The sequence below is a fragment of the Arachis hypogaea genome, chromosome 3, assembly GCF_003086295.3.
Source record: "Arachis hypogaea cultivar Tifrunner chromosome 3, arahy.Tifrunner.gnm2.J5K5, whole genome shotgun sequence".
Taxonomy (NCBI): Eukaryota; Viridiplantae; Streptophyta; class Magnoliopsida; order Fabales; family Fabaceae; genus Arachis; species Arachis hypogaea.
In genome coordinates this window covers 22,678,328-22,690,529 of record NC_092038.1, presented here as the reverse complement: position 1 = coordinate 22,690,529, position 12,202 = coordinate 22,678,328, and the positions used below count along the sequence as shown (strand labels likewise).

Below are 12,202 nucleotides of genomic sequence, written 5' to 3'. Positions count from 1 at the left end.
TGAATAAAAAATAGGATTTATGGCTACACAAACCGTTGAGAGTAGTTCTAGATCTGGTCCAAGACGAACTACTGTAGGGGCTTTATTGAAACCGTTGAATTCAGAATATGGTAAAGTAGTTCCGGGGTGGGGAACTACTCCTTTAATGGGTGTTGGGAATCAGTACATGAAATTTTAATGAATTTGAAAGAAATAGTATTGAGAAGTAATCTGTATGGAGCTCGAGACGCATCTATTTGTATCATTATAGGTGCATTTAATATACATTTCTCTATTCCAATCCCTAAAATCTTCTGACCATTCGGGAAATTGAAATAAAAGCATACGAACAATATTTTTAATTATTATCAACGAAGGCAATACAATATATTTTCTAAGAATCGATTGGGTTATTAATAACGAGCCTCTTATTACTTGAGCAACTATAAAACTATCCTAGGCCTCTCCTACTAGAAAATAATATCTGACGGGGTAAAACCATCTCTATCAAGATGACAGATTCTTTATTTTTGTTCTAATTGATCTTATTGCAAATACAGAACAAAAATAAAGGATCTGTCATCTTGATAGAGATGGGGTAATATATATATATATATAATCATTTATCATCTAATTGGGAGAATATGAGGAGTTAAAATGTTCGGTCACACCTTGCGACAAATGGTCAACAGAATATCGAGTCTCAACTTGGAACAAATGGTGGCAAGCCACTGTATCTACTCATGGAAACTCGTGTCTCAGATAATATAACGCATATGCCAGATGAATCATTCATATCATCAATATCAATCATTAATATCATCATCATAATTCATCAACTTCATCATCACCCTTATTCATAACTCATACAATCACAATTTATCATATTGTCATCATCCTTATTCACATCTCATACAACTTTGCCTACGCCGCATTAAATTCAGTTTTTTCACTTTACAAATCTCTCTCAATATCAATCTAACTCCTCATTAGATTTACTCCCTTTCCTAAGCCTAATACTAGTTATCGCACCTTAGATAGGGGTTACAGAGGTTTAGAAAATTAGAAGAATAATTGAAAACTTAAAAATTGCACTTTTCAGCAAAACAGAGGTCATGTATATGCGAGTCACCTGTCACGTACGCGAGAATTTGTAAAAAGACAGTTTCACATATACATCCACTGTTCGCGTACATGAGAATAGTGGACAGAGAAAGAGTCCCCTGTACGCATGATACATGCTGTGTACGCATGAGTGTAAAAATTACAATGTTGCATACGCAGCCTTTTTCCATGTACGCGAGTGTGTTGCCAGCACCCAATACTCCTGTACGCGTGACACTGTCACGTACGTAACCATATCAGTTTTGCCAAAAAACTATTAAGTTTAGAAAATTAATTTTTTACACCAAACTTCCAACGCGCATAACTTTTTCGTAAAAAATCATTTTCAATCCGTTCTTCAAACGTTATAAGCTTGATCTTTACAATGCTGAATCACACTTTGACTAAGCTAACAACACTTGCTTATATAGCAGAAACTAACTTACACACATACTACATGAGACATAATTAGTTAACTAACAATCTAACACACATTCTAACTAATTTTATTATGGGTTGTAATAATGTACAGGGGCTGCACGTGAAACTACATGAAGATGTATCATGTAACATCCTCCCTCAGGTTGGGAATGTGTATATCCAACAATCCTAACTTGCAATGAAGACTAGTAAATATTGCTGGAGAGAGAGAGAGGCTTTGTTAACAAGTCAATCACCTGCTCATTTGCTGAGATAGGTAGTAGATGAATAAAACCTTCCATGAATTTGTCCCAAACAACATGACAACCAACCTCATTATGCTTCGTCCATTCAGGAAAATAGGATTGGAAGCAATGCGGATAACTGATTTACTATCACAAAAGATACTAATTGGCTTGGTTAGTGGCATGTCCAAGTCTCTTAGTATGTAGTTTAACCAAATTGCTTCTTTAGCCGTGATTGTCAGGGCCAATATAGAAGCAATATGTGAAAACTGAGCGCCTCGTGTCTGGGCAAGCTGCCCAGTCAGAATCAGAGAAACCAGCGACATACAAGTCGATTGTGGTGGGAAAGAATTGGCCCTGTGCTGGTGCAGCCTTAACGTACTTTAGAACTCTCAGAGCTGAATCATAATGAATGGTAGTTCGACATTTAGGTAGCGTTTGTTTGCAGAGACTGGAACTGAGACTGAGAGACAGAATCTCAGTATTATGTTTGTTGAGCTAGAGACTGGTACTTAAATTTATGTCTCTGTCTTCAAAATTTCAGTATTTCAGTACCTCCAAAAAGTAGGGACACTGGGGACAGAAAAATATAAAGACAGAGACAGAAATTTTAATTATAATTTGTACCTAAATTACCCCCTTCTAATTTTATAATTCCAAAATTACCCTTAATGTAAATCAAGCTTCTTGATCAACCATCGTTCTTCTCATTCTCCTTGGCCACTGCAGCCGCTGAAGCATTCTTCTTCAAGAACAGCCACCGCGTCGCCGCTGGCCTCGCCACCGCTAGGTAAGTGATTTGCCGCTTGCAAGTTCATATTCGTAGCCCTCATCTTCTCATCTCCTATTTTTCTCCTTCACAGAAAAATCAAAGAACGAAGATGCCGCCTCTCCTGGGTTGCTGTCGACCTCAACCATCAACTCCTCGTCCGAACTGCTCTGACCCAAGTTAGTTCTATACAAATGTTATTTAATTTACTGATTCCTTTCATCTTTTCCATCGTTCCCTAATCTGTGGATTTGTTCGTGACCTAGCATTGGAACCTGTTTGCTTGGTTTGTCATTATTTTGTTAATGGTATGAAGTAGTAGCATTGAAGTTGAAGAAATTCTTTGCCTGGTGTGGATTTGTTCGTGACCTAACTAACCCATTTATTTCAGCTTTATAATTAATGAGTTTATGATGTCTACTTCCTTTTAAGTGCCACTAATTGGATCATTACTCAATTCATTAGCCTGACTACATCTATTTGTTGATTTCATTCTGGATTATACTTTTTTTTTCCAATTTTTTTATGTCCGCGACTGTTATTGTTCCATGCCTGCACAGAGCTCTCAGGACTATAATTACCAAATCTTCTTTTTTGCCTTTTGGAAGAGTTTAATGTGCTTAAAAGTACCTGAAAAAGTCACTTTCAGTATATTAAATGAGAGAGAAAAATCGATATTATCATTTTTATAGTGTTTCTATTGTATGTCCTGTTTAGATTTCCACTTGAAACTAAATTAAAATTGAGAAGTAAATAGAGTTACATGTCTTTTGATTCCAAATTTTTATTCTTGTTTTTGATAAGTGGTCAGAACAATACAGATGGCTAAAGGTTTGTTTGTTTCCCAATTGATCAAGGATATACTTTTATAACTAGTAAATGGCATCTGAGATTATAATTATGGAAGAGAAATCTTATTCCACTATTGTTTTCGATCTTGTCTTCGCTTACAGGTAGATCTATCAAAGGTGGATAGGAAAAGGACACCTTGGCTGGTTGTGTTGTTTCATGTACCATGGTATAATAGTAACAAGGTTCATCAATGATTAACTCAACTCATGCTTACTGGAGTTGGCACAGGAATGATGATGACGAGTCAGTAAAAACTGATAATTTTTGGATAACCTCTTTGGTTAGCTCGAGATGTGTTGATGACAAGAGCCATGAACTCCGGAGTATGCTTATGACACCGTAAAAGCCTCAGATCCGCCGGTGCCATCCCTTAACTTGGTGGATTAGCAAGAGTATATATGACACTGCTAGCAGCTTGAAAGGACTATATAGAATATAGATTGATGATACTGAAGCATTTAGCATATTGAAACTGGTTCTGATTGTATAGTTGTATATTTGAATGCTCAAAAGACAGAGAAATATAATTAAATCATCAACTTTTAGTGTAGTGATGATGTTCTCTTGGATGGTGTTACTTGTATTGTGAGAACTTGTTATCTTGATTTGTGTACATAAGAAGTTTAAGAACTGCTTATATAACCGATGCAAACGTGAGTCTTTGTATTGATTTATGTCTAAAGCATGGCATGATTGGTCTATCATTGTATAGTAAATGAAGCATAATTTTATCCTTACATATTATAATCGAGTAGAATTTTCATGTTGCTTGCAGCTAAAAAATACAGGTAAAATGTTTGTGTAACTCTGTTAATAATTTGAGTCACAAAAAGTAGAAGTCACACAAAAATGAATAGTTCTATCACTACTTGGGATACAAGAGCTAAAAACTCATAGATTTAATGATTCTTAATTCATTGAACATAGTTTCTATTTTGGGTTAAACAGTTTCTTGTTCTGTCAAATGAAGAAAAGGCCTCATCAACTAGGGAAGAGTTTTGCTCAATCTCTCATCTTTACAACACCTTTGATCTCCAACCATGGCCTCAAAAGTGTCCAAGAGTCTATCCAAATCCTCATGATTCCCCTCCCCAAAGTCCTTCAATGCATGCACAATGCTCTCAATGGTGGACAAATAACCAGCTTTAGGTTGGTGCCTTACATCACTATACAAGCTCATCTCATTCACTTCTAGCTTCAAATGAGATAGAGAACTAACTTTATTGCCAATATTAAAAGTAATAGCAGGCCTTCCAGTACAATTAGTATCAAAACTTGGAATATTGGAACTTTTCTCAACTTCACCATTCACAAATGCACCATCACTTTGCGGCCCAAATTTTCTAGGACTATCAACCAAGTTAAAATCTTTCTTAGCAAACAACTTCTGAGTTTCTCCATAAACACCACAATTTAGATCAGAATCCGAATGAACCAAAATTTCCCCAACCTCACCATTCACCATTGCACAATCATCATCATCATCATCACAAACACCATTTTCCAAACCACACTTTCCACCACTAGAATCAACCAAGTTACAATCTTTCTTCACAAGATTAACAAGCAAATAAGATTAATTGACAAAAGATACCAAGTTTGTTGAGAGAGAAAGAATGGAGACCAGAGACACAGCTCCGAGACGGTGGCGACGGTGACGACGCAAACCACGGGCGCGCAAACGGCAGCAAAATCACAAACCTTGGGGAGCAACTGGCGCCACGAAGTGAACCGATGGAGAATAGGAGACGCGCCGTTGTCATTCGGACCCTTGGAGGTGCTACTGGCGGTGGGTAAGACTAGACGATTCCTTCACAGGAAAGGAGAGGAGAAAGGGTAGAGGAGATGATAAAGGAGGTTGTTGCTTGCTGAGAAAAATGAAATTGGATTTGGGAGTTAGGGCTGTTAATTAAAATTAAGGGGTATTTTTGTAATTTTAAATTTTTAGTCTCTATTTTTATTTTAAACCAAACAGGATACTGAGATATAAATCAGTCTTGTACACTTTTACACCAAACACAATACTGATACTTATTTTTGTCTCTATCTTTTGGTCTCTGTCTTTCTGTCTCTGTCTCTTAGTCTCTGTCTCGCAAACAAACGCTACCTAAAGATATTGACTGAGCTTAGTAATGGCATAGCTAATGTCCGGGCATGTATTAGTTAAGTAAATAAGTTTTCCAACCAACTTTCTATAAGGGGCCATATCTGTAAGTGGTGAACCTCCCTCCTTGCCTAGTTTTGCACTATAATCCATAGGCGTGCTCACAAGCTTGCACTCTTCAAGCTCATAATCTCGGAACATATCTAACACTTACTTCCTCTGATAAAGAGCAATGCCTTTCTCTGAACGTGTCACTTCTAATCTAAGAAAGAACTTCAAGTCCCCAATATCCTTGATTCTAAATCGATAATCCAACACTTTCTTGACTGTATTGATTTCTGAAAGGGCACTTCCAGCAATTACAAGATTGTCCACATATACTAATACTGCAGTAGACACCCGAGTTGATCTCTTTGTCAAGAGACTGTAGTCTGATTTGCGTTGTTTATACCCAAGTTTAATGAGCATTGACTTCAATTTTTGTTCCACTGCCTATTTGCCTGTTTAAGACTATACAAGGATTTCTTGAGCTTGCACACTTGATCACCTTTTACATTCAACCCTTGAGGAGCTTGCATATATACTTCTTCATCTAAATCACTGTGAAAGAAAGAAGTATTGACATCAATCTGTTTTAGAAACTAGTTCGTTGTTGCTGCCATTGAAAGAACAACTCCTATGTGAGCTTTAGAACCATGCTGAATGTATCTTTGTAGTTTATGCCTAGAACTTGAGTATAAGATTTAGCCACGAGCTTTGTGACGTACTATGGTGTCATCAGGATTGTGTTTAATTTTAAACACCCACTTACATCCTATGGATTTCTTTCCTGGAGGTAGTGAAGTCAATTTCCAAGTCTTTTTTTCCTCAAGAGAATTGAGTTCAGATTTGATATCCTCTTGCAAACAAGTTTGAGTAATTGCCTCATCATAATGCTTGGGTTTAGTGTTGGTGATTAATGCAAGAGAAAATGCTCTATGCTTTTCAAAAAGGTTTTCATATGATAAGAATTTAGATAAATAATACCTGCTGAAGTGATTGATAGTTGAGCTATTGTTGTTGGTGGTGAGACTCAAGCACTTATAGTCTTTAAGATTGGATGGAGGTTGTCTAATTCTATTAGACCATCTTGGTGCAGGGCATATGGGTGCATGGGATTGGTTTGTGTGTGTTTGAGTTAAGGGTGCAGGAGTTGCCACTCTTTGTGTATGTGTGCTATTTATGTCATTATGTGCAATATCATCACGTATATTGTTTTGTGCAGTGTCATCATTTATTTGTACATCACTATTAATGTGAGACTCATTATGACTAACTTGTGTAGTTTCAATTTGAAAGTTCGAAGGCTGATTATTTTCTCCATGATATTCATGATAGCCATATAATCATATGAAAAAGGATTCTGGCTTATGGTTTTATTGTAATGCTGTTCAAAACCTTCAAGTATTGCATGTTGCTTTAGAAAAGGAAAATAAAACTCATCATTTCACATTTCTTGATATGAAAATTTGTCTGCTTTATAAATCTAAGAATACAAATCCCTTCACAGGCTTCCTAAATCCCAAGAACACAACCTTCCTAGACCTTGGGTCCAGTTTTGATCGATTGGCATTGAGAGTACTAGCATAAGCTAGACAACCAAAATTTTTAAGGTTCGAGAGATCAAATAGAGTGTCATAAAGTATCTTATATGGGGATTTGTTCTTCAAGAATGTGCTAGAAATTCTATTATTATATGAACAACATGCAAAACAATAAAATTTTAGAAATATTTTGACATACTTGATAGAAAAAGAAGACTTGTAGGCACTACCAAGATGTATTAATGTTTCCTCTCAACAATTCCATTTTGTTGAGGGTTTCAACACATGAAACTTGGTGCATAATCCCACTTTCAGCAAACTAAGAAGCCATTAGAAATTCTGGATCATTGCAGTTCTTATGGCTTTTACTTGTTTGTTAAATTGAGTTTTTGCATATTGAACAAACTTATTGACAAGTTGGCTAGCGTCTGACTTATTTTTCATGAAATGAATCTAGGTAAATCTTGATTTGTCATCCACAATGGTTAAAAGGTACTTGTGACCAAAAATTGAGGAAGTGGGCAAAGGCCCCCAACATATCAATGTGGATTAGCTCAAAAATAGTTTGTGAAATGGTGTTGCTTCTCATAAAAGGTGATTTCCTTTGCTTTGCCAAGTAGCATGTGTCACATGGATCAACTAAATTATTGCAATCTATAAAGGAAAAATATAATTTCATTAACATTCAATCTTTCAGTAGGTAAATGCCTAACCTAGAGTGCCAGACATTCATGTCATTAGGTTTTATTTGGGTTGCTGCCATGAGATTTGCAGATTGTACAAAATTAGGCTGATGTGGTTTGTGAGCTAAAGTGTAGAGTCCACCACACTCCTCAGCTCTTCCATTCATTTAGTGCATAAGACACGTGATTTGTCGCTCCCATGTCTAAACCCAATTTAAAAATTTTGTTGAAAAAACATTTAATGCAAGAATATGAGATTTAAAATGTATGACATGAACCAGTCTATCAAGGTGAGGAGTTGGCAAAGGCTTTATAGTGTGGCTAGAATTGTTTGATTCAGAATTTACTCATCCATGTTGATTAGTGCTAGCAATACTGCTCTTTGCTTAGGAGTGAAATCAAGACTTGTCAAATTGCTTCCTTCCCTGCTACAAGGGAATATGAGATTCTCTTTTTCTTCCTCAGTAGATGATGCAAGCAATCATGTTCACAAATACATTGTTCTCCTTTGCTTGAGATGTAGAGGTAGTCCATGCTTTTTGCAACATATATCTATCGTGTGGCCCAGCTTTCCACGGTAAGAGTATTGAAGTTTGCTTCTTGAGATGTAGGTGTTGTATCTCTCCCAGGCATTAAAGATCAGATCAGACTTATCTGGCTTACTCACACTCGCATAAATGAATCTTAGTTTATTCTTGGATTTTAATGCAAGAAGCATAACTCTACTCCAGCTATTGTAGTTTCTTCCATTCAGAACAACAACGGTGATAGGAATACCTGGATTTTTAGAAGGATGGAGGAAAAAGTAGCTCGAAGGATGATCTTGACTCGATCCAGAGCTGCCTTTGTTGATGTGTGCTTGAATTGCTGAAAGTTGGTTCAAGAACGTTGAGATCCCCTGCGAAATCGAGGTTCTCTAATGGAGATCGCGAATTCGAGTTCGTTAGAGCTGGATCCATCATTTTTTGCTTCAGATCTTGTTTCTATTGACTTCCAAGGATCTAAAGGACCAAACTTCCTTCTTCAATCTCAAGCTCTGAAGTGTGCTTAACCTCTTTGGTCCACGCTCACCACCGCACCATATGAAAATGGTGAGTGGAGGTGAAGAGAGCACACCGTGAAAGGTGAGAGAGTAGAGAGAAAAATAGAATTGATATTAACTTGATCTTTATAATGAAAAATGACACTTTGACTAAGCTAACAGCACTTGCTTATATAGCAGAAACTAACACACACATACTGCATGGGACCTAATTAGTTAGCTAACAATCTAACAAACTTTCTAACTAATTTTATTAGCTAAGGGCTGTAATAATGTACATGGGCTGCATGTGAAGTTACATGGAGATATATCATGTAACAGGATATGATTAAGATCACGCAAATGAGATTCTCAAAATTCGTGAAAAGATGAAAACTTTAGCATTAGCTTCCATTTCAAACTTGAGTGGCAAAGTTCTTTCAAATATGTTGGATATGAGCTTAAAAAAGAAGACCACCAAGAAAAAGAAAGTGAGTCTCTTGTACTGTTGAAGTCTTTAATGTTGGCCATGGGTTAGAGCGCGGGTAGATTAGGAATTTCAAAAAAATTTAACAATTTACTGAACAAATTAATCATTGCCTACTATTTGGATTATTTCCTCAAAGAAAAAATATTTTGTGAACATCATTCTGTTCGCTTTTTATTTTTGTTATTGAGCTTCCAATGATATTTTTAAATAATGTGAAGAGTTTATGTGTTTTTTTATGTTGAGAACACAAATTTAAAGATTAAATTTGTGACTTTTAAAATTTTATTTTAAACACACAAATTTAAGGATTAAATTTGGATTTTTTATTTTAAATTTTTTTAAATATATAGTATTAAAAAATTTAAATGTGTAAACTGGACCCTCTAATTTACTTTATGATAAAAAAAAAGATTTATTTTAATATAAATAAGACTTTTTAACTTGTACATTATAAAATCCAACTCTCGAATTTCTCTACTTCTCCAATTCAAAGAAAAATTTAAATTTATATAAAAAAAGCATACCAATTATCTATTATTATGAATTACACACAATCTTTTTTCGTATCTAAAAAAATTAGCCCATTCTGTCTTTACCAATTTTTTAGATTATTTTGTCAAAATCTAAATTTTGTAGGTGTTAAAATAATTATTTGCTAAAAATTTTATTAAAGATTGTTTTGGATATTATATTAAATTTTGTGGAATGGAAAGCGGTAGTCACGAAAAAAAAGTAATGGAAAGCGGCACGGGGGCGATGAGATGGCGCAATGGTACCTTCCATTCTTTAATCTGCATCACTTACCATTCTTCACAAACTTTCATTAAATATTAATATCATCACGCACTTATAGTTGCAACCGTTATATCTATCTCCATTATTTATTATACAGAGTAAGTTATGTATAAATAATCACAAACTCTCCCTCCCATCGATCCAGATCATAATCTCTTCCTCATTATTGATTTAATAATTATCTACATGGATACAAGTTCCTTGAGCATTGCCATGTATCCATGGCTAGCCCTTGGTCATCAAACTCCATTCCTCCACCTATGTAACAAGTTAGCCAAAAGAGGCCACAGAATCACATTCTTTGCGCCCAAAACAGCACAATCCAAGTTACTCCATTTCAATCTTTATCCAGATCTCATCAAATTCGTCGCCGTCGCGGTTCCCCACGTGGACGGCCTTCCACCGAACGCAGAAACCACTTCAGACGTTCCTTACCCTCTGCACCCACTCATCATGACAGCAATGGACTTAACCCAATGCCACATAGAAACTTATCTTTCCCAGCTTAAACCTGATCTTGTTTTCTATGATTTCACTCATTGGATGCCATCATTGGCAAGGCGTTTAGGCATCAAGGCCATTCACTTTTGTATTGTCAGTTCTGCCATGGTAGGGTACACTGTTGTACCTTCAAGATTCCAGAAAGGGAAGGACCAAACAATGAACGATCTCATGAAACCTCCTCCAGGGTACCCTCATTCATCTATCACATTTCACGTCCATGAGGCGCGAGCGTACGCTAACAAGCGGAAACAGGTGTATGGGAGCAATGTTCTTTTCTATGATCGTATGTTCATTTCCATGAGTGAAGCCGATGCAATAGCGTTCAGAACTTGCAGGGAAATTGAAGGGCCTTACCTCGATTTCATAGAGGAACAGTTCAAGAAGCCTGTGCTTCCTACAGGACCAGTGATACTAGAGAAACCAAACTCTGCATTGGATGAGAAATGGGCTTCTTGGCTTGGAGAATTCAAACAAGGCTCGGTGGTTTATTGTTGTCTTGGAAGTGAGTGCAGGTTGAGGCCAAACCTGTTTCAAGAATTGTTGTTGGGTCTTGAACTAGTTGGCATGCCTTTTCTTGCAGCTTTGAAACCCCCAATCGGGTTTGATTCAGTTGGAGACGCGCTACCAGAAGGGTTCGAAGAGAGGGTTAAAGGAAGAGGGATTGTGTATGGAGGGTGGATCCAGCAGCCATTGATATTGGAACACCCTTCTGTTGGATGCTTCATTACACATTGCGGATCAGGTTCTTTGTCAGAGGCATTGCTCAATGAGTGCCAGTTGGTGTTGCTTCCAAATGTTGGTAACCAGATTCTGAATGCAAGAATGATGAGTAAGAATTTGCAAGTTGGTGTGGAAGTGGAGAAAGGGGAAGACGATGGATTGTACACTAAGGAAAGTGTGTGCAAAGCAGTTAGTATTGTAATGGATGATGAGAATGAGACAAGCAGAATAGTCAGAAGTAACCATGCTAAGATCAGAGAAGTGTTGCTTAATAAAGATTTAGAGTCTACTTATATTGATGCTTTTTGTAAGAATCTTCAAGAGATACTTTGAAGGTTTTTTCATCTTTCTTATTTTAATATGTATTTTGAGGTTCTAATGTGTTGTATTGTGAATGTGTGCCATAATGTAGGTGTAATATTGAGAATTTGATGTACACCAGATTAGTATCTGATTATCGTTTTATCCTAAAATTCTTCTAGCTTCTATTACTTTCTCTAATGATAATTACAGTCCGGTTTTGACAAAGTTAGTATTTGAGTTAACTTACTGCACTTTACTTTTTAATTTTTGTCATTACTGATAATCATAATTAACAGTGAAGCTACCAAGAAAAGTTTATTCCAGTAGTACATGCTCATTTTTTTCTTTAGCAAGTCTTGGGTTCAAAATTATACTCTTGAACAAAATTGACTTTTGTAAATGATATCCATACTTTGCAGTGAAACCAATATTTTACAGTAAAGTTGAAGCTAGTAAAATATACAACAACTAAATTGAAGAATTCAAGGAGGTTAGAACAGAGCATAACATAGTAAATTAAGAAAATAACATAGTTGAATGCCTGAATCATATGTTAATATTATGTGCTATAGCAGAGCAGATTCAAAACTTAACAAAGCAGATTAAAAGATAAGAAAGCAAATTCAAAGC

At 36.1% G+C, this 12,202-nt stretch overlaps 1 protein-coding gene and 1 long non-coding RNA gene across 2 annotated transcripts; both read left to right on the top strand.

The window, feature by feature from the left end:
- Window positions 1-2,176: 2,176 nt before the first annotated feature.
- Window positions 2,177-4,106, top strand: LOC114926104 (uncharacterized). The gene is made up of 3 exons (XR_003816593.2): window positions 2,177-2,538; window positions 2,612-2,696; window positions 3,471-4,106. It is a non-coding gene; the product is annotated as an uncharacterized lncRNA (long non-coding RNA).
- Window positions 4,107-10,123: 6,017 nt separating this feature from the next.
- LOC112789859 (UDP-glycosyltransferase 79B30) lies at window positions 10,124-11,797 on the top strand. The gene has a single exon (XM_025831953.3). It carries the CDS (start codon window positions 10,232-10,234, stop codon window positions 11,600-11,602), a length of 1,371 nt encoding a protein of 456 aa, XP_025687738.1. The 5' UTR covers window positions 10,124-10,231; the 3' UTR covers window positions 11,603-11,797.
- The last annotated feature ends 405 nt before the right edge of the window (window positions 11,798-12,202 follow it).